At 32.6% G+C, this 23,833-nt stretch overlaps 2 protein-coding genes across 2 annotated transcripts; one reads left to right on the top strand and one right to left on the bottom strand.

The window, feature by feature from the left end:
- The first annotated feature begins 3,795 nt into the window (after positions 1–3,795).
- LOC122611371 (alpha-1,4 glucan phosphorylase L-1 isozyme, chloroplastic/amyloplastic) lies at positions 3,796–11,799 on the top strand. Its single transcript, XM_043784394.1, has 15 exons — positions 3,796–4,237; positions 4,750–4,988; positions 5,264–5,365; positions 5,552–5,728; positions 5,813–6,088; positions 6,415–6,686; positions 7,740–7,857; positions 7,934–8,305; positions 8,380–8,532; positions 9,106–9,234; positions 9,377–9,613; positions 10,089–10,165; positions 10,291–10,477; positions 10,841–11,041; positions 11,431–11,799. The coding sequence occupies exons 1-15, from the start codon at positions 4,027–4,029 to the stop codon at positions 11,545–11,547; spliced, it is 2,868 nt and encodes a 955-aa protein (XP_043640329.1). The 5' UTR covers positions 3,796–4,026; the 3' UTR covers positions 11,548–11,799.
- Positions 11,800–13,620: 1,821 nt separating this feature from the next.
- On the bottom strand, positions 13,621–15,037 carry LOC122580664 (zinc finger protein 569-like). The gene has a single exon (XM_043752933.1). The coding sequence runs from the start codon at positions 14,908–14,910 to the stop codon at positions 13,621–13,623; it is 1,290 nt and encodes a 429-aa protein (XP_043608868.1). The 5' UTR covers positions 14,911–15,037.
- Positions 15,038–23,833: the final 8,796 nt, after the last annotated feature.

Here is a 23,833-nt window from a genome sequence, read left to right on the forward strand (position 1 = left end):
TCGAGTAGCTCGAACTCGGCTCGACTAAAACCGAGTCGATTTCGAGTAATTTACGAGTAGATTTCAGGTAGCTCGCGAACTATCTCGTCTCATTTACACCCCTACTCCCGATCTCCCTCTTCGCCTCATTTCAACAGTTCAGCCTTTCACCGATCACCATTGTCAGTTTGTCACAAACTCACTGCCGCCCAATACCAAAGAGCCCAAAAGAAACCCAAAAAGAGAAGTAATGTGATCACGAAAGAGCCGAAAAGAAAGAAGTTGGCTTTTGGGTTAGAAATCCATGAAAACCAAAACACCAAAGAGCCCAAAAGAAAATAAAATGGCTTTGGGCCAGAAACAAAAAAACCAAAAAAAACAAATAAAAATAATAATTAAAAAATATTGAGTAATCTTATCTTAATATATATATATATTATAAGTCAGTTGAACTAATGATTTATTAACCAACTAAATCGTTCAATTTCAACAAATTGACTTTCGCTTATGTCATCATTTACATTAACTATAAATTAAAATTCTTAATAATCATTATCCAAATATATTATTATATTAGTATTTATATTAATTTGTAGAAAAAGACTCATTAATTTACACTTATTTGTTTTCAATCAACAATTTACACTTTTTAGCATTGAATACTTAATTTATATTTATTTTTAGTCATCAATTTGAGGAGATTTTTTAAAAATGTCAATCAAATCAAAAGTCCTAATACTTATAAAAGAATATGAAAACAATCATAATTGTTATCTAATTATCATAAAACAAGTGATTGAAAATTAAACTATTCGTGATATGGGTCTGCATCATGATTAAATACATATACTTGAATGTCAAGTACAAGATCACGAGTATGTTTATATTTTAATTCTTAATTATCTTTCATAATAATATCAAATTATAAATACAACTAATAATGTAACATGTGCCTTGTGTAATGACTATGACAAACAATTGCATCAATATGTCTCAACTAATAATGATAGTCACGAACCTGTGATTATTGTACTACAACTTGCAAAGTATAACACTTAGCCGTATATCTTCAAAGTTATAAGCTTTTATGAATTAAATGTATGAAGATAATATGGACACGGGTCTAAAATCTAGTTAATATAACTATATAGGTATCTATGTAAAATATAACTAAAAGAGGGGGTTAGGGGTACACTTGGCACCCGTAATCACCCTCCTTTAGCCTAATACTCTCTCCTTATTAATCATCTATTTTTTAAATATTTATTTAATAAATGGTGACCGACCTTTAATAAAAAAAAAATCTTTATTATTATTATTATTATTATTATTATTATTATTATTATTATTATTATTATTATTATTATTATTATTATTATTACCACCTAGAAAAAATCCTCACATATTTTCAACAAAAAAAAAAAACCTAAAAAAGGTTTTTTATTTATATACTTTATTATTATTATTATTATTATTTAACATTGAATTCTTATGTTATTGTTATTATTATCTCTTTTAATTTAGTTTGTTGTCTATTATAGGTTCATTATGGCTTATTCTTCAACAACAAAAAAATAAGACCACATTAGTTCATTTTAAAGATATTAAGCCAACACATGTTAACCATCATCTACGACTCCGTGTTGTGCATGTATGGACTGTTTCGAAGTATAACAACCCGAAGAAAATCAAAACGTTCGAGATGGTCTTTGTTGATGAATTGGTATGTATTTTTCAAATTATATACTGTACACTTTTTGTTTCTCTTTTTATTTAACTAAAGTTGAAAAAAAGGGTAAATTGGATTCAATATTTATATGGTGTTAATTTTCATATGTTTCTTCTTTAGTTTTCGTATTGATTAAGTTGTGATATTGGTCATATTAATGGTTGTTCGAATCATACCATTACCATGTAAATTTTTAATTCGTCTATAATCAAAAGTTGTCATCAAGAACAATTTCCTAAGAATATATATAGAGATTTATGAAGCAGAAACTTACCCATCAAGTATTAGTACTTGATCTTCGTATGCAATGCAACTTCTTTATTTTTTAATTATTAATATATGTTTATGTTTTGATAATGAGTATGATTCCGATATGTATGATAGGCCTTCCCCGAAAGATTTGTTTATTACGCATTACTTCTTCAACTTTTTGCCTTATTTGAATCGTTTTATGTTTTATTTTTAGGTATTTTAATTTTATTTGGTATCTATTTAATATACTTGAATTCAAATGTTTTAGCTTTGATTAGTATATTTTGAAACTAACCATTCAATGGACGGGCCTGAGTACTAATATTTGTATATAATATAATATAGTCTTTTCTGTTAGTCTAATTAAGGGGAATTTTAAGATCTTTATACTAAACTTGGTGCAGAAGGTAACTTTAGCTATTACTATTTTAATATGTTTAAGCAATTTAAAAAGAATTAGGGACTTCTTACTACTTTTATACAAAGTTGTCTATTTGTGACACGAGATCAAAGGATTTGACTTTTGTACAAGAGTTTTATTTTTTAACAGAAAATTTGAGCTGGGCGGCATGCTTCTTCATATACCAAACTCCAATTCTAGAGGAAGCCCATTATGAGAAAACCCTTGTTTCCATTCCTGATAACGTTTTGCTCATATCAAGATTTAAACTTAAGATCTTTTAGTCTCAGGCTACACCATATACCAATTCATCTATTGATGATTGGTTTTTGTACAAGAGTTATTACGTTTAATTCATTTCAAATGTTGTCCCTAGTAATTCAGAAGAAGTCATGGTATATTCTAATCGGACCATCTATGCATTTCTCATACGACTCGACCAATAATTTGAACATTTTCTTTTCATACATACATCCATGTAAAGAGTAAAGAGTAAGATAATTTTTGATGCGTGTATTTAATAAAAGCATTTTGTAGTTGAAAGAAACTATTAACTAAGGTGTGTCTTATTAGGAAAAATGCATGACTCTCTCTCTCTTCAAATTAATAACTAATCGTTATTTAAAATTGTAAAGTTATCATACCTATCATATCCTCAATTTGTTATTTTATTTTATTTTATTATCGAAAAGTAAACTTCTATTGAAATTCACCCTCCCAAATGGCCATCAATGTATATATACAAGTAAACCCATACAAGTAATTACACAAGTTTAAAAAAGCATCAATCAATCCAAGATATCCTATTGTTCTCAACTCTATATCGATACCATAGAAACCCCATGGACTTGATATTATGCATAATCCCTTTCTCGTTTTCACTGGAGTTCGCAAACTTATTTCACATTCGCTTTCCAAATACACCAACAACAAGTCATAATAATGCCTTCATATCGCCATTTTTTTTATATCATTCTTCCTTTGTTGCTCATGAAACCGTAAGAGGTCCTTAACATTGAAGACGAAGAAAAGTGACGTGTTGCACCAGTCTTGAAAGAACTGCATATTTTCCTTGACATTTTACAGTTACAGAAAAGATGTTTCACTTTTTCTACATCAATTATACACTACTCTTTGCCACCACTAGCAAAAGATATTTATTTACCCAAACTAACCTGTTCTTTATTTGTTAATTATCATTAATGAAATTATTAATATATCTCCATCATCTTCTTAAAATAATTTTACATTAATAACCACACCGCTCAGGCGTCACTATCGTCGCCGTAGCCGCCGCCACAACCATCAATCGTTCGCCGTCACCTTACCGTCACATTGCGCGGATATGTAATTAGTCATTTAGGCTTAGTAAACATAAGAGTATAGTATAGTAGATTTACGAGTTAAAACTATTTTAAAGAGAAAAAAAAAAGGGAGAAAAGAGGCCGGAAGTCCGGCAAGAGACATGTGGACATGAAAATTGGCGCCTTGCACATGAGTCTCTCGGGATTTGATAAAAAAGCTTCCAACCCCATCTTCAACTTCATTGACATCACAAAACGTAAATACCAATCTATATAAATAATTGTATTCACTATACAATCAATCTCCACTACCCACACACAAGAATTTAACACCACCACCACTTTTTAACCGTGGGTGAAATATGTCTTATTACTGTACAGCAACTACTGCTGCTTCTAACAGTGGATTATTCGGATCAACAACATTCATGTCCTCCTCATCTCATTGTTCTGGATTATTCATCAACTTCAATTCCCGGCTGCTGTTCACCACCACTTCAAATTTCACCAAACGGTGTCGTTTCAATGTCAGGAGTGAAGCAATTCCTAAGGTTAAGGTTCCGGTCGAAAAAGGTCTGCTCTAGTTCTCTGTTGAAAATGTGTTTATGTGGTTTATAATTATGCTTTTTATATTGTCCGATTTTGTTAGTTGTTAATTGCTGAATGTATAAATAATGTCTGAATGTATTAAGTAAATAAATAGGTAATTGACGGTTATTTTTGTTTATTAAGTCAAAAAAACATGAAATTTAACTGAATGCATTAAGTTCTTAATTATTAAGTCTATTAAGTAAAAAAAGAACGGGGCCACAAATTTGATGGAGTCTCTAACAAAGATCTCGGTTGGTTGACAATTTTACTTTTACTTTGTGCAAATATTTTTAGGAATACTGATTATGAAAAAGCGTGTTAAAGGCCGTAGAATGATAAAAATCCGTTTTTTTTTTACTTCTGAAAGTTGATGCTGACAAACTAAACGAGAACCTACTGATTCGGTTGTTTACTTCTCGTATGTAGCGAACTTGTTTGAAACTATGACAATGTGTGAAAATTAATCAGACTTTTTGTTTATTTTTATTGCGTAGGAAATGTGGGAAGTATTGATATGTCAAAATCTGATGCCAATGATCTGGTTTCAAGAATTACGTACCATGCGGAATTCACACCATCATTTTCTCCGGAGGGACTGGATCTACCCAAAGCATACTTTGCCACTGCTCAAAGCATACGTGATTCACTCATCCTTAATTGGAATGCGACTTATGATATGTACGAAAAGATGAATGTAAAACAGGCTTACTATTTGTCTATGGAGTTTTTACAGGTTTGTCACATCGATTAAATACAAGCTGTGCCATTTCCTATTATTCTACTATGATCCAGTTTTGCCACTTAGCAGTTACAGCTCCCTAATTGTTACCATCATTCACATTTAAATGTCCTCTCCTTTATCGTTTCTTATGGAACAAAAGGTAGTCTCTTGTGTCTTAATGTATGGTGAAATAAAGGATGTGAAAGCCCAACAAGCAGTTTAATCTAGAGTACATGGTTTATCGGTATATTTATTGTTTTGAAATTAATGATAATTCTTTGTTGTAGGGAAGAGCACTATTGAATGCGATTGGTAACTTGGAGCTAAGTGGTGCTTATGCGGAGGCTTTGAGCAAACTTGGCCACAAACTTGAGGATGTTGTTTCACAGGTGGATATTAATCATATATACTCATATCAGTAATTCTTCTATCTTGATGGGCATATATACTTGAACGTTAATACCATGTGTGTGCAGATGTTATGTCAAATTTCTTTTCGGTTCAATCTTTATTGTTTTTATAGCAGCCCTACTATCTTCCACACAATTATAAACTGTTGGGTTTAACATTCACAGGAACCAGATGCTGCTCTAGGAAATGGTGGACTTGGCAGGCTTGCTTCCTGTTTTCTGGATTCATTGGCAACATTAAATTATCCAGCATGGGGTTACGGTCTTAGATACAAGTATGGTTTGTTTAAGCAGCTAATCACAAAAGAAGGCCAAGAGGAGGTTGCAGAAAACTGGCTTGAGGTATGGTTTTTCACTTTAACCCTTTCTTTTTGCTGAGAATCAGACCTGATATATTTTTGAATTAACTAAAGTTTATGACTGTAGATGGGTAATCCTTGGGAGATTGTCAGAAATGACATCTCGTATCCCATAAAATTCTACGGGAAAGTTGTTACAGGTTCTGATGGAAAGAGACGTTGGATTGGGGGTGAAGATATAGTGGCGGTTGCAAACGATGTGCCGATACCAGGATATAAAACAAAATCTACTATTAATCTTCGTCTATGGTCCACTAAAGTTCCATCAGCAGATTTTGATCTGTCTGCGTTTAATTCTGGAGAACACACTAAAGCATGTGAAAGCCAAGCAAATGCTGAAAAGGTTCAGATAGTAAATCGCTAATACACACACATATATTTCTACATTATGCTTTGCTCGTGTTCTGCACCTTTCTACAATTTACTCTTAACTGCTTATTCGTATTTTTTGCTGTATATGTTGGGGGAGGGGGAGGGGGTGGGGGATTGAAAGCCTTTCCTTTCCAATATGGAGTTTGGACTGCCAAAGGCTTCACACTCAGCATATTCACATACTTGTCAGTGTTGGTTTTGCTTTCTAAAATTGTTGATGGATATGCTGTACTCGTAGTCTTGTACTAATTCACCTATATACTGATGTAAGATTTTTCTTTGGATCTCTGCCACCAGATATGCTTTATACTATATCCTGGGGATGATTCATTGGAAGGGAAGACCCTCAGGTTGAAACAACAATATACATTATGCTCGGCTTCTCTCCAAGATATTATTACACGATTTGAGAAGAGGTCTGGGGAGAATGTGTCGTGGAAAGAGTTTCCTGAAAAGGTTGCTGTGCAGATGAATGATACCCACCCTACACTATGCATTCCGGAACTGATGAGGATATTAATGGATTTGAATGGCATAAGCTGGAAGGAAGCGTGGGATATTACTCAAAGGTATTTTTTAGCAGGCTTCAGCCACTTCACTTCCATTCTTTTAGTCAAAGGTGGCAAATTGGGTGGGTCTGGTGGATCAGGTAACGGGTCAAATTGACTTCGTGCTAAAGTGTTTAAGATTTGTGTGATCTTTTTGGTTATAAAACTTGCTAATCAGTACCCGACCGGTTGGGGACCTTGGAGCAAGTAATCGGACTAGCCGGAGAGTTCTCAAGGAGTACTTGGATTGGAATACAGTATATCAATTTAGAAATTATATGTATGACATATTCACAGGACCATAGAATTGTTCAACTGACCCTATAAGTATGTTAAGAAACAGTAACACAAATACACAATTGTTTAAATACTTCAAATCTATTTTTTTCCCAATATTGATCGAGTTAACTCTGAGTTCTGACTTCTGACTGAGTTGGCCGATTTTTGTATGAGCTGACCAAGTTCTGGCCACATTATGGACCATGTAGTGATTTATCGGATAATACTCAACTCGGTTCACGTCAGTGTCCTAGTAGTGAGTATGCGTGATTACTCTGCCTTGGAATCATATTTTGACAACCGTGGTTTTGTTGGTTGTGTTGGCTCATAACCCTTTTTGTTGAAATTATTTACATCTGTACATAGTTCTTAGTTCAATTATAAGCTAATATTTTTCTTTGATAAGATTATTGGGGATGTTTTGATGCATTGAGTATACTCTTTGGCCAATTTGAGTAGTTTCCTTCTTACCTATTTCTTTATTTTATCTGTTGACCCACTAAAGATATGATATAACTCGAATCAATCCATTCATAAGTAAATGGCCACGTCTATTCTTAATACATATTTAATCTTTAAGTTACCATTAATTAGCACATATCATTAGTTCTGCTCCTTTTGAGCCTAAATGGACCCTATACGGATTTTCTGAGTGTTTGATACACGTGGTCTACCGTAAAATTTGTAAAAATGTACAAGCATGAGGCATCATATATATGACCTTTTCATCTTGATGCTAACAACTTCATGTAATCAATTTTTGTTAATGCTGACCTGATCTTGGGAATTTGTCAGAACTGTGGCTTACACCAACCATACTGTTTTACCTGAAGCATTAGAAAAATGGAGTTTTGAACTCATGCAAAAACTTCTCCCGCGGCATGTGGAGATAATAGAGATGATTGATGAGGAGGTACAACAAAATTGCTTTCGTTTAGATTTGTTTTGATAACACATTTCTACAGCTTAAAGGTATGCTATTCTTACAGTTGATCAATGGCATAGTAGCAGAATTTGGTAAATCAGACACGGAGTTGTTGGAGAAAAAGTTAAATGCTATGAGAATTCTCGAAAATGTTGAGTTGCCATCATCTATAGCTGATCTGTTCATCAAACCAAAAGAACTTTCTGACACAGATACAAGTGAAGTGATGATGGTTTCTGATAAAGGTTCCCTGGCTGATGAAGAAGATGAACCTATTGGAAACAAAGAGAAAGAGGTGGATCTGAAACCTGCTCCTCTACCACAAAAAATGGTCCGTATGGCAAATCTATGTGTTGTCGGTGGCCATGTTGTCAATGGAGTTGCTGCAATTCATAGTGAGATTGTCAAGCAGGATGTTTTCAATGACTTTTATAAGGTAATCATGTCATTACATGAATTTTACTGATATCACATTTATTGAACTGTCCATGTGTCATCCAACTAATGCAGCTCTGGCCCAAGAAATTTCAAAACAAAACAAACGGGGTGACCCCAAGAAGATGGATATATTACTGCAATCCAGACCTCAGTAAAATCATTACCAAGTGGACTGGTGGAGAAGACTGGGTACTGAACACTGAAAAATTGGCAGAACTTCGTAAGGTGTTTGATGTTCTACGACTTTCCATTTTCCTTCTTTGTTTAACGGAAGTTAAAATATATCTAAAAATTGGCTTGTTAAGTATGCGCCTCAAATATGTGAAAAATATTTTTTCATCCAAACGTCAACCGAGCCTGTCATTTGGAACGTATTGCCTTGAACAAGAGTTCATGCTTCTCAAACTTGAATTTCACTGTCATATGCTGTTAGAGGTGGCAAAGTGGATGGGCCAGGAAGATTGGCATAAAAGTTTAAATGTGTTCAGGTGGAAATAGAGATTAAATTCTGTTAAAGGTCGGTCCAGGCTTGCCCAAAACACTTGTTTTGGTATATGATTTCATTAAATAATATAATTATATGAATAAAATGGTATAGGAAGTTTTGGTGCATTAGAAATACAATTCAGACCTGTTTGACCCATTTTCTATTAAGGTAAGTTGGTTGATTTTACCTGTTTGACTTGTTACAAATAAATCGTTGCTCAAATTAATGCATTTACAAGTGAAGGGTTGAAATTGACACCTTTGATGCTGTCGTATGGAACTTTTAACCAACTTAAAGGAAGCTCTTTACAGTTTGCAGATAATGATGATCTTCAGAGTGAGTGGAGAGTAGCAAAAAAGATCAATAAACTCAAGGTTGTGTCATTAATAAAAGAAAAAACAGGATATATTGTTAGTCCTGACGCAATGTTTGACATCCAGGTAATTGCCATTCTGTCTCTTATTCATGTAATTTGTTGTTCTATTTTGGTGTTCTAGTTTCATATAGATACAAGGTCATATATTTTTTTTACTATTGCTTCAATGAGAGTAGCATTATGGAACGGGGTTGATTTTTTTTCAGGTGAAACGCATTCATGAATACAAAAGACAATTGTTAAATATTTTGGGAATTGTTTATCGTTACAAGAAGATGAAAGAAATGAGTGCCAATGAGAGGAAAGAAAAGTTTACCCCACGAGTTTGTATATTTGGGGGGAAAGCATTTGCCACGTATGCACAAGCCAAAAGAATTGTGAAACTTATCACAGATGTTGGGGTTACAGTAAACAATGATCCTGATATTGGGGACTTACTGAAGGTATCTAGCTTCAGTTCTTACCTTTTTGTTCTCCAACATCTATAATTAGAGACGCCAAAGTGAGGAAATTGGGTAATGGGTCAAAACTTGTAATTTATTTGGTACTTTACTCAGTGCACACAGGTTGGATTTACCTAAACTCCTTTTTCAGATTATTATTTACCTTTCTTTAATTTATAAATAGTTTATAAGATATGATGGCAAAAGTTTTGTTATTTCAGTTGTAAGCTGAGTGTTTATATGAAGTGATTTAGTAGGTCTTTTGCATTAAAAATGCATCTTCACAAACTTACTACCCAATTGACACGTACATTGCAGCTTTTATCTTTATTTGACTCATTTGACCTGTTAGAGACAAAACATTAGCTGGAGTAAATGGGTCAAAATTGCCACTTCTAAGCTGTAATGCTTCTCCAGCATCACAGCATTCTCCGTTGCTTTCTTTTTGTGCTGATACACAGTAACTTCAATATAGGTTGTGTTTGTTCCTGATTACAATGTCAGTGTCGCAGAATTGCTAATTCCTGCCAGTGAGCTTTCACAACATATCAGGTATTCCAACCCTCATAAGATGCCTCTTGTTTCCTGGAAGTTGTAATGTTACTGAACTCAATACTGTTGATGTTTCATTCCTATATTAAAACTTAATGATTAATGATAACTCTGGTCTACTACAGCACTGCTGGAATGGAAGCTAGTGGAACTAGCAACATGAAATTTTCAATGAACGGCTGCATCTTAATTGGGACACTAGACGGGGCAAATGTGGAAATAAGGGAAGAAGTTGGCGAAGACAACTTTTTTCTTTTTGGTGCTCAAGCACATGAGATAACAGGGTTACGGGAGGAAAGAGCTGAGGGCAAGGTAATCCTAACTATACTTCTAGATGTGGATAATGTGCAGTTTGGGTGGGTCGGGTAATAGGTCAATCTACAAGTTTTGATCCTGGTTGTTTTGACCTGAAACCTTCCTATCCTATGATTTTCTGATTCTTAACATATCACTTGTCATCTAACATAGTGTCAAAAACTATATTACTGGTATTACAATAATAGTAAGTTTTTCAGTAAGCTATCATGTATGTTGTATGCATCATAAAAGCACAGTTTAGGTGACTTTGATGATTATTTAAAAAAGCTTTTGGTTCATGATATAGTATTGCTTTTATTATGTTATGTTATTGTTTGTCTTGATTGAAATAATATATTTTTATTTTCTTCTGTACAGTTTGTTGCCGACCCTCGTTTTGAAGAAGTGAAAGAATATGTAAGAAGTGGTGTATTTGGGACTTATAATTATGATGAACTCATGGGATCTTTAGAAGGTAATGAAGGATTTGGCCGAGCAGACTACTTTCTTGTGGGCAAGGACTTCCCAAGTTATATAGAATGCCAAGAGAAGGTCGACGAGGCATATAGAGACCAGAAGGTGAGCTCACTGTATTAATATAAAGTTAGATTATTATCATAATTAGCTAGCTTTTTTAATCATCTAAAAATTTATAAAGAAAAAAATTAATTTTAAAACTCGTTCCAACGTATTACATAACCTGCAGACTGAATTAAAATTTCCAAAACTGATTAAAATAATGACAGTAGGAAGAATATGTAGACTGAAATCAATATCTCTAACCATTTCAAAGATCTTTGCCCCAAAGATTTTCCAAAATTTGCACTAGCTCTTGGGCAAACATCAAGATATACCCAAATATATCCACTCACCTTCTGAATGTTTCAATTCTGTAAAATCTTATACGCAAGTAAAAGTACTCCTATGAGTTACTGCTTAGCTGAATTCGCATAAATCTTGTGTGGCAGAGATGGACAAGGATGTCAATTTTGAACTCAGCTGGGTCATACAAGTTCAGTAGTGATCGAACAATTCATGAGTATGCTCGAGATATATGGAACATAGAACCTCTTGAACTACACTGATGTGGCACATAATTAAGGCAAAAATTGCAGGAGATCATACCATGTTTATCTGTGGATGTCAATAAAATATGTTACTTGTATGCACACTTTTGTCCTTGCCTATAGTGTTCACTTTTAGATGAGATCACGAGAATGTGTATAACGATATTGAGCTTTCTGAATAAAAATAGATGTTCTGTATTACCGTATATCAGATACTTGACAAATGTTCTAAACAGAGATTTCTTAATAACAAACATCTTTGAAATGTCATTTATATATCCAAGTTATATATGTTTCAGAATTCACTTTCTAGGTGTATATATATATATATATATATATATTGTCACCATAAAAACTTTCTAGGTGTAATAATTTGTTTATTATCTGATTAAACACATTTAGTACAATTGTTTAGTTACCATGATGATCATAAATTCCATATAACATGAAAATATATGCTTGTAATCATGGGTATGTAAATTACCTTGTTCTTGGTTCGTACATTTGCAACATGTCTAATACATTTAAGGAATCCTCCGTATTCCGAATGCTACATTTGCATATGGCCATAATTTCTCCTACTGGGTTTTATAAGATGATAGGTAACGATTAATCTAATATTTATCAAAAGTTGACATGTGTAATTCACTCACTATCTTTCTTCATCACTACTCCATTTTCTCATGTGTTTTAATTTTGTAATTAGAATATTTTTTAGGTTAGGTGTTTAAGAAGATTAATCAATTGACCATAAGGGCAAGGCTATAAGCGTTCTTTATGGTTTTACCTTAATGTTTTATTTTGGGCCTTCTTATGAGTATCCAATGATAGATGCTGACCCAAACTATGATATATACTTTTATTAATTTCTTCATTTCAACATATATTATGCTTGGACAAATCACACTAGTTGTTAAAACAATCATAATGATTATATGTGACTTTTACTGAAATGATAGTTTTTTGTCCTTCACCATATCATAGTTTTAGGATATGGGTTCTACCGAAGGACCGTCTATTCACATACCTTATTTTCCTAACAAACACCGTCTATATACCGATTATATAATAAGATGAACAGTTATCTTTAGATAAAAAAAAATATTGTAGAGTATTGTAGTTCGATAGATGTTGAGTACATGTTGGGCTCTTCTTAATGTACCAATTTTCTATTGGGCTAGCGGCATAGGTTAGAATCCGTTTACCTCTTTTGCTCTGTTTAAACGGGCAAACCTTTATCTAATAAAATTCATAAATAAAACAAAATTCTATTGGGCTTTCTTAAATGTTCAGCTTCTAACTGTTTATTGGGCTCTTTCTTCTCCGACGTTTGTATTGGACTATTGGGATTTTTCTGAATGCATGAAGTTTTTTTTGCCGAATGTGATCTCCAAATGACATTCATTTGATGACATTTTTGTATGACCCACATTTTCGTTTACCAAAAATATGAATAAGACTAAACTCAAAATATAAAATATTTTTGATGAGTATATATTTAATATATACTCAAATATGTTATAGGGTTGATCTTTCGATCTTAAAATGTGAATTGGTCGTTGGCATTATTAATAGCACTATTATTATTACTGTTCCCAAAAAAGGTTATTACTTTTATTACTATTATATGGACACACATTCTTGTTATAAAAATTTTCAAACTCGGGACCTTTTTACCTCAAGAATTTCACAATTAAGGAAACTCATCATAACTTAAGTTTTTAGGGAATATGTATAATGTATCAAAGATCAAATCATACAATATGTATCAAAGATCAAATCATACAACAGTTATATTGGGGCAATTGGACAAAGTGTACCTATACAAAGGAAAATGACATTAAGTGGCTTGGTAGGCCTCCATGAATATTTTTTTTGCTTCATGTGAAATCAACATGTGAAACTATTTACATATCCAAAATTCCAAAAAATCTGCTTTATATTGGACAATGCTTCCAATCAAAATACAACTACATTGTCCAAAATCATCTACAAAACACATATGGTATGAAGCAAGTAAAAGTGTAAAACTATATATGAGTATCAACATGCTGAAATTTACAAGAACAAACCTAGCAATGATCTTCAACTTCAGTTACCTATTGACAACGGGTCCCACTCGATTTTGGTTTGGACCCACCTTAGCTTGAACTCCACATCACCATAGCCGATACCTCCATCGAAACCAAGTTCAGGTGTATCGAGCTCAACCTTATGATCGCGCTCCATAACTTTGCTTTCGGTTTTGAGATGGGTCCTCTTGTGACTACCCAAAGCTTGACTGCACCGAAATTCCCTGAAGCAAATTGAGCAAATATGGTCCTTGGACCTCTTTTTCACCTCACATGACTTTGGTTTCTTTATTGACCTGTACATTGACCCAACCCGACCCGTATCAATTTGACCCGGCCCATTTGCAAAGATCAAATCATTATCCAAACCCATTTTAGACTTGTTCTTCAACTTGCAAAAGTCCATTGACCCATCAACTGAAACCTCAGAATCAGCATTTCTTGCTGAATACCCACCATAGTCAGAAAAGGCAAAACCAGCTTGATTTGAAATGACCAACTTAACCCCCTCTATATTTCTCACACCTCTTGAAAGCATCATCAAACAAATAGCCCCTTTTAACTCAACATCAAAATCATCATCATCATAACCATCACAAGGTGAAGAACTTGAACTAGTAGTAGTACTAATATGATCAGAGTTATTGTACCTTATATATGATCTCTTTTTTCTCATTGATGACAATGTAGATGATTCATCATCCAATTTTTTCATGGAATGAGACCTCATATGACCATACAAAGCCTGCCTTGAATCAAAAACTTTATCACATTTTTCACACACAATACTAGTACTAATTGATTCTTTAGTTGAATGATATCTCATATGTGCACCTAAAGCTCTTGATGACTGAAACCCTTTACCACATTGTTTACAAAACACATCATACTCATCATCCAAACTCGATTTCGATATCGAATTATTCGAAACCCTCCAAGATCTTTTAGGGTTCTCTCTTAAAACATACACATTATTATTTGCATTAGTACCATAGTCTTGGTCAACATCCATTTCTTGTTGACTTTTGTTGACCATTCCATCATCATCTTGATCATTTTCTTGAACACCCTTTTTTCTTCTTCCACAATCTTGGTCAAAACTTTGACTTTTCTTGATCAGTTGACTACCATTATCAAAAAGATCAATACCCATTCCACCATTAATGGATTCTTGAACACTCTTTTCTCTACTTGCTGCAATCAAACCTAAATGACCTCTCATATGACCACCCAATTTCTTGCCATTTGGAAAACTTTGGTCACAAAACTTACACACATGCCACTTTTCTTTTTCTTGATCTTTCTTCATGATTCAAGATCAAGAAAACCCAACTCAAGATTCAGCAACTTAGCAACAAAAAACAAGAAATTTCTTCACTTTTGAATGATATCAAGAAAACCCAGATTGAAAATGTAAAAATCTTGAAGAAAAAAGACTAATTGATCAGTTAAAAAAAAGGGCCCAATTGGTAAAAAAAAAAAGAAAAAGAAAATGGATCTTTGGCGAAAACAAGATCTCTTAAGTCACTAAAAAGAGACATTCTCACTCATCCATCTCTCTTTATATATTTCACGCGGACACACACTTGGTAGTTATGATGTGTGACTTTTTTAAAGGCTGTATATATATGTGTGTATATATATGTGTGTGTTGTAGGGAAGAAGCCCCTTCTCCTCATGGAGTATATATATTGATCTGTAAAATGACTAAAATCGCATTTGTCTTGTGGTACGTAAAAAGCCCTTTTATATTAAAAAGAAGGAAAATGCTAAATACAGCCTTAAGGGTTGTATTTAATGTGCATAAAAAAATTTGTACCTTTCATATTAAAAGTTCGCCCCTGATTTTCATGGTAAATGTATAAACAATTTATGCACCTTAAACACAGCCCTAAGGGCTGTATTTAGCAAACCCCTTCAAAGAAAAATAAAAAGTAAATGTGACATGTAAAAATTTGGCTAAAATCTATTTTAGTACTCTCAACTTGCTTAACTAAATGTTTTACTACCCTGAATTATTAAAGGTATATTATAATACCCTAGACTTGGTTAACAAGGTCTTCTAGTACCCTAACTCACTAATTAATCTAATTTATGGTGTTAAAATATACAATTTTTTTTTAAAAAATACTTTCAAGTTTAAATTTACAATTTTAAAAATAATTGCGTTAGAAATGTTGAAACTATGTTAATAAAAAATATAATATTATGAGTTATGTATTGAGATTGAAAATATGGTTAGATATAAAATACTGAGTTTATACATATATTAAATATTTTTATAACTGGATATTTATAATATTGCAACTTGAAATAAATATAGAACATACTATTATATTTTATAGGTTAATTTTTTCATAACTTGATTAATCACATCGTTTGAATTATTAAATCATTTTTATTTTATAAAGAAATCAATAAAAACTTCAATAAAAAGATGATTATATATACATATAAGTATTGATTTGTACAGATATTATTATAGTAATGAAACTACCTGTTTATTATTAAGGTAATTATGTTTTTTTTTAATTTTAAGAATTTAATTATTAATATAACTTTAATGTCTATTTATTGTATAATTTTAAAATATATTTTTTTCAAAATCGCTACATGAAAATTTATAATCGTGTTAAAGATTAGGTATATTTTACTGTCTTTAGTTACTTATGGTTTGTCAAATACTCGTATATTATAACATTATATATTAGTTAATTGATTTATATAAAATTTTAAGAGATTTATTAGTGAGTCTATGGTAGTAGAAAACCTTGTTAACCAAGTTTAGGGTACCATACCATACCTTTAATAATTGAGGGTAGTAGAACACCTAGTCAACCAAGTTGAGGGTACTAAAATGTATTTTAGCCTAAAAAATTTGATACATTTATAAAAAATCGAAACAATTTTGATCCATTTATAATTTATACGAGTAGTATATGTGTTGTAAAAATTTTGATCCATTATAAAAATCGAAACAATTTTGATCCATTTATAATTTAATCGAGTGAAACTACGTTATATTTTATTGTTAATATCAAAAGAAAAAAAAATGACATATGCCAATAATAGGATTGAGATACCAAAAAAGTTAATATAGCTGAATATATCAAATTTTATTTTGGGTACTCATTTTCATTAAACGAGTAGTGTCCGTGTAATGCGATAATAATGATGGTGACGGGTGATAGTATGATTATTAATATAAGAATTAATTGCATTTTTTTGTCCTTGTGGTTTGTATGTTTTTGTACATTCATGACCTTTTTAGGTTTCATCATTTTTGGTCTTTATTTTGGAAACCTTTTGCAAAGTTGGTACAAATTAACGATGGTTGTTAAATGAAGTCGTTAAGTGACTCACGTGCTCCTTACGTGAGGGATATTTATGTCCATTCAATGCCCAACTACCCTTTTTCATCCCTTTAACCCTTGATTCAAACTATTTTCAAACCTCATTCTTTTCTAATAAACTAGCCATTTTACATATCACATTTGCATCCATTTTAATTATTAATCAATTAGATACTGTAAGATATGTATGTATTGTATCGCCAAGACGGGCGAAAGCTATATCGATCGGAAGGTTACCATGGTCGTCTAAATTATGCATTTAATTGAATTTTCCGATGACTGCAAATTGTGTTCTGTGACTTGTATAGAAATGTCGTAATCGATGCTATATACAGAATCAAAGTTGTATACAAAATTCCGATGACTGCCAGTGAGATGGTGTGTGTTTGTAACACCATAATCAATGATGTAACATTTGCTGCCACAACCGGTTTCATCACCACCACCACCACTGCCTGATTGAACCCGTCATCGTCAAGGGCTAAGTGAATATCATGATAACTGTAGTGCCACCACATCTACCTATAACACCTCCACAGTCATTGTGTTTCTTAGCCAACCGCTCGATCTTGTGGTCACTGGTTCGAGTTTACGATTAGTTTTTTTTCTAGCCATTTAATTGAACGAATTCGTTCTCGTTGAATGAGTATATGTGTTTGATTTGTGATTGTTCAACTTCTAGGTTTGGATTATTTCTAGATCTAAATACGATTGGATTGTTAGAAATAAAAAAAATAAAATAATGTTAAGTTCAAGTTTTTGTGGGATCTTTAGATAGAATGTAAGAAACTAGATGCATATATGTGTGTGTGTGTATATATAAGGTTAGGGTTTATGTGGCTGTTAGACATCTAACTTTGGGTGTAAAACTCCTTACATCTTGTTTTTTAATCCATAAAAAATATGAGGTGCCAATTATTTATATATATATATATATATATTAAAAAATTAGTATGTGAGGGGTTCTAAAGGTATCTAACAGACACATACTCCATTTTCTATATATATATATATACACATATATTGAGGGTTCTAATTGTGTTTGGTTGTGTGTATTATATTTGCATCTAGAAGAAAATGAAAAAAAGAAAGTGATTTAAAAAATATGATTATTATCGGTCTTTTAGAGTAGAAAATGGACATAAATACTCCTCAAGTGAGGAGCACATGGGGCACTTAATGGCTTTATTTAACAACCATCGTCAAATTGTACCAAATTTGCAAAAGGTTTCCAAAACAAGGACCAAAAAAGCAATGAAACCTAAAAGGGTCTTGAACTTGCTAAAAAATACAAACCATAAGGACCAAAACTGCAATTAACTCTTAATATAATAATAATTGATGTAAAAGAGGGTGATGTAGTTATTTTAAGTATTGATGGACATACGTTATAATTACATTAAGATTGTTATAGTTATACTAGACAATGTCCGTGCGATGTGGCGGTGTGGTGGTGGTGGCAGGCTGTGACGGCAGTGATGATGACGATGATGAATGGTGGTGACAGTGGTGATGTTAGCGGCGGTTGCGGTGTGATTATTAATGTAAAAGTAATTAATATAAAAGTGTTAGTATAACCATTTTAAGAGTTGAAAGAAAGGGATATATACTGTAAATATTTTCATTAAGGTTATTATAGATATATTAGTTGAAAATCTTTAAATTGATGAATAAATGAGAGAGGGTATTTTGGGATTATCAACCGCTTAAAATTGAAAAAATGAAAGGAATAACGTTTTATAATGTAGTATAAATATAGATTATATGGAGATATTTAAATTTGTAACTAGAAAAAAAATGGGTATTTTGGGGTTATTAGTTAATTATGTATGTGATGTGAAAAGGTTTGTATTTGTGTTTTGTGGATTTGGAGTTAAATAAGGGTATTTTAGGATAAATGGGTTCATACATGTATATAGGTAATTTAATAAGGGTAAATTGAGTATATCAAATACTAAATGGTTGAAAAAATTCGGTTTGTTTTATAAGGAGTTAAGATTTACTGTTAAAGATATTCATGTTCCTAAATAGTTTGCTATTAATGACTTTGATATCTCGGTGTTTTAGGTACTGTATATGTTATCGCTTAGACCATCCTTAACCGTTCATCGTTTCACAAATATTTTTTTCTGTCACATCAATATCACATTCATATTCTCTTTTTCTCATTAACCATTCACCTTTAAAATTTAATATCCCACTCTACAATACATCCAGTCAAACATATTTGTGGATTTGTATGACTTAAGAGGACGATTGAGATTAAATTTTGAAGTGATTATTTAATCATTATGTGATACTAACACGATTTGAGCTTATCAATCACTAATTCGATCTCGTTGGAGTTGTGTGTGTGTTCTTGGTGTTTTGAGTGTGTGTTTCTAGAGAGAGAGAAAAAGAGGAACGAGTATGTATTAAGTGTGTGTAAAAATGAATCAAAGGCTTATGATTTCTAATGTGTTGAGGGTATTTATACTCTAATTCTACAATTATCCTTATTGTCATATCTAACCCCTAAACATTAGAAGTCATTTCATCATGTCTTAACAACAATTAAGTCCACTAACTTAAATTATAATTTATCACAATTTTTGGATTTCTAACATTCTCCCCCTTAGTGATATATTGTAATGAATGAAGTACGTGTTATTTTTTCTTGTAGGAATAAAGTTGATGAGCCCGGTGGAGAAGACAATGGGTGAGATGAAACAAGTCTTCAAAGCTTTCTCATCGTCTTTGGAGATCTTGAATCAATCTTGATTTTGGACTTCTTGAAGTTAAAACATGATGAAATTCTCAATGTTCTTTTTGAACTGAGAATAAACTGAATGAGTCTAGAATCTTTGAAAATTGTTGAACCATGAATCAGAGTTGTCTTTTGAAGTGCGGAGGGTATAAACTTGTCTTTGGTTCTTCAATCTTTGATTCTTGAAAGAAAATTATTTTCTTGGAATGAAGTATCACAATGAAGTATCAAAAGCTTGTACTTTCCCCCTTGAAGTATGCATTGGAGCTTTTTGAACAAGTGTAAATGAGCAACTTGAAGATCTTGAATGAAATGTGTTGATGAAGACTCTTTTGAAGCTTTACTTCTTTGTCTTGAATCATCCAATCAATCTTTCAACTTTTTGTAGCTTTGATCTTTGTCATTTTGACTTGATCATTTTGGAGAGTACACATTTGAATGTGGTTTGGATAAAATCTCTTGTGAAGTAATCATGCTCCCCCTCAATTCATGAGTATAAATATGAGTGTAAACAATTTGGAGCATCTTTGAACATCATCCTTATTTTCAATCTTATCCTTATCTTTTGTAATCATCTTTTTAAGTCAAGAAAGGTTTTGAAAAGCTAAAAAGCTTTCAAGAGAACATATTTCGGCGGCAAAATTCACTTTCTTTTTCAATCACAATTACATTTCATTTCATTCCACATTTACTCCATTAAATATTCTTTTTCTTTCTTAATCAATCATAATCTTTTTCTCCCCCTCATAATGACAAAGTTGGGAACCAATGTCATTATGCAAACAATGATTGATAAAATGCGAAAAGAAACCTCTTGCGTGGAGAAATATTAATCATCAACACATCAACCCAAACCAATAGTCCAACCCAAAGAATCCTAAGGGTAACTAAAATGTAAGGTTGAAGTTGTAGGTACAAACGTTATAGTATGGTGTTGGTGGTTTTTGTGTTTGTGAGATGAGAAATGAAAGACTGGATAAGGATGGTCCGTTAACATGTTCAAAAATCAAAAGGATTAATGAAATGACCGATAGAAATGTATAACATTTTTCGGATTTCCTAAGTATCATTGAATTATGCACAAAGCAATGTTCTAACATAGTTCGGTCTTGTAGCTTTTCAACCACGAGATTGCTTCAAAGAATATAAATCATGGTCAGTACAGCCGAAGCATTCGATAACCACAATCTATTATCCTTAAAGACTTTTAGGTAAGAACCGAGGTCACTGTTAGACTTCTCGTTTACTCAAAAATTACACAAATGCAATTATGAGACCTACGTTCAACGTTGGAAAAGATGTTAGCATTGGTAGGATTTCCATTTGATCATCGTGAAATATCATTTAAGATATCACTACAAACGTTCCGGCTATATCACATAGATAATCAATAATATCACAAAGATATGACTCGAATGTGTCTTAAGAAAATGAAAATGATCAAATGAATGATCAAGCATGATAGCTCTAGACACAATGTGATCAAATGAAGTCGGGGACTGGAGCAGAATGTCTCCCTTTTTCAATATTAACATCTTCCAAATGAAGAGTCAATAGAAATGTGAAAATCTCCGTGAGAAATGAAACAAGTATTTGTTAAGAAACACTTGAGTGGTTAGGTAAAGATGTGTATCGCTTCACTGGGTCCATGAAGTCTTTATCAAAATATCAACTAATGACATCTGATCAAAATGTGTTTTACCCGGCGATTTGAGAATTATTTGGGAAGGGTATCATTTCTTTTAACCCTTTTCTCACAACATATCACCATAACCTCTCACTTTTCGACTTTACTCCCTCCAACCTATTTGCACGAAATCATCATCACTCAAAATAGAGGTGAATACTCCGGGGTTAGAATTCATCGGCGATGATGAAGTTCATGGAGTGAATGAATCGCTCATGTGCAAACTAAACACCGAACTTCAATTAATGAAAAATCATTTGAAAATCATCAAATGTGTGTATGAAAATGATTTGAAAACACATTTGAAGTTTTGAATATTTTGAAATCACAAACTCCCCCTTAATCTATGCAAAGGTAGAGCAAAAATTATTTTTTGTGAAATCAAAAAGAGTAAAATCTTTGTTGTAATATATACAGAAGAATTTGAGAGTCTAAAAGTGAACAAGATTTTAAGAAACATAAATTTTTGCTTCAACAACAATGTTCATAGTAAGATTACTAGGGAGTACAGAAAGGCGTTCAATCCTTCGCATCTTACATCAACAAGTTGGATGCAAAATAAAACATTTAAGCACTTTTAACTCAATCAATTGTTCAAGATGAGACAACTAGGGAGTACACAAAAGCGTTCAATCCGTCGTTTCTCATATCAACAATTGAGAGTAACAAAATCTTTTGACAAGAAAAATAATTCTTTTGAAAATAAATAAAACTTTTAAGAACAGGTTATACACAAAGTATGTATAAGCCATCGAGAAATAAATAAATCATTTAAGCACGGGTTACATACAGAGTATATGTAAACCACCTTGAAAATAAATAAAACTATGAAGCCCGGGTTACATACATAACATATGTAAGCCACTTTTTTTATAAAAAAAAAAAAAGAAAATCTTTTTGTTATTTTTCAAAACTTTATATTTTTGTATTTGATTTTTATTTTTTCAAATTTTGTATTTTGTTTTTCAAGAATGTATCAAGAACAAAATAAGTTAAGGTTCAAGATTTAACATGTCACGCTTAGAGATAAGAAAATTAAACCTTTTTTCGTCCAATGGTTTTATGAACAAATCTGCAAGTTGGTAGTCAATTCCCACAAAGTAGAGCTCGATGTCACCTTTCTCAATATGATCTTTGAGAAAATGATATCTCACATCAATATGTTTTGATCGAGAGTGGTTTACTGAGTTGACTGCAATAGCAATGGCACTTTGAGAGTCACAATAGATGGGAATATGATCATATTTCAGACCATAATCAGTAAGAGGAGTCTTCATCTATAACACTTGAGCACAACATCTAGCCGCAGCCACATATTCAGCTTCAGCTGTTGATAGTGACACACAGTTTTGCTTCTTGGAAGACCAACTCACAATTTTATCACCCAAAAATTGTAAAGTACTGGAAGTGCTCTTGCGATCAAGCTTACAACCTGCATGATCTGCATCTGAATAGGCAGTTAAATTGAATCCAGTATCCCTTGGATACCAGAGACCTAAATTGGGTGTACCCTTCAGATAATGAAATATTCGTTTCACAGCTTGAAAATGTAAATCAGTTAGAGCAGCTTGATACCTAGCACACATACATGTTGCAAACATTATATCTGGGCGAGATGCTGTAAGATACAACAACGAACAAATCATACTTTTATATCTCTTTTGGTCAAATGGTTTCCCATTTTTATCAGCATTAATATTTGTTCGAGCAGCCATTGGGGTAGAATTTGAAGAACATGTAGTCATATCAAACTTTTTCAACATGTCATGAATATATTTACCTTGTGATATAAAAATACCATTTGGTAGTTGTTTGATTTGAAGACCCAAAAAGTAGTTCATTTCCCCAATCATGCTCATTTCAAAATGATTAACCATTAGAGATGAAAAGTTTCGGCAAAATGTTTGACTGGTTGATCCAAAGATAATGTCATCAACATATATTTGGACAAGAAGAACATGCTTACCTTGTTTGCGAATGAACAGGGTAGGGTCAATTGTGCCTTTGGTAAAGCCACCTCTAATCAAGAAAGTAGATAAGGAATCATACCATGCTCGGGGTGCTTGCTTAAGACCGTAGAGAGCCTTGTCTAACCTGTAGACATGGTTTGGCCTTCTGGGATCAACAAAACCTTCTGGTTGTTCAACGTAAACTTCTTCTTTGAGATCACCATTCAAGAAAGCTGTCTTCACATCCATTTGAAACACATTGAAGTTTCTGAATGCGGCATAAGCTAAGAAAATCCGAATGGCTTCCATTCTTGCAACTGGAGCAAAAGTTTCGTCGAAGTCAACACCAGGTTGTTGGCAATAACCCTTCGCAACTAATCGAGCCTTGTTCTTTACTACCACTCCATTCTCATCCTTCTTGTTCTTGAAAATCCACTTTGTGCCAATAGGTTCATCTTTTCTTGGATTTGGAACTAATCTCCATACTTTTAGTCTTT

This window comes from Erigeron canadensis, chromosome 8, assembly GCF_010389155.1.
Source record: "Erigeron canadensis isolate Cc75 chromosome 8, C_canadensis_v1, whole genome shotgun sequence".
NCBI lineage: Eukaryota > Viridiplantae > Streptophyta > Magnoliopsida > Asterales > Asteraceae > Erigeron > Erigeron canadensis.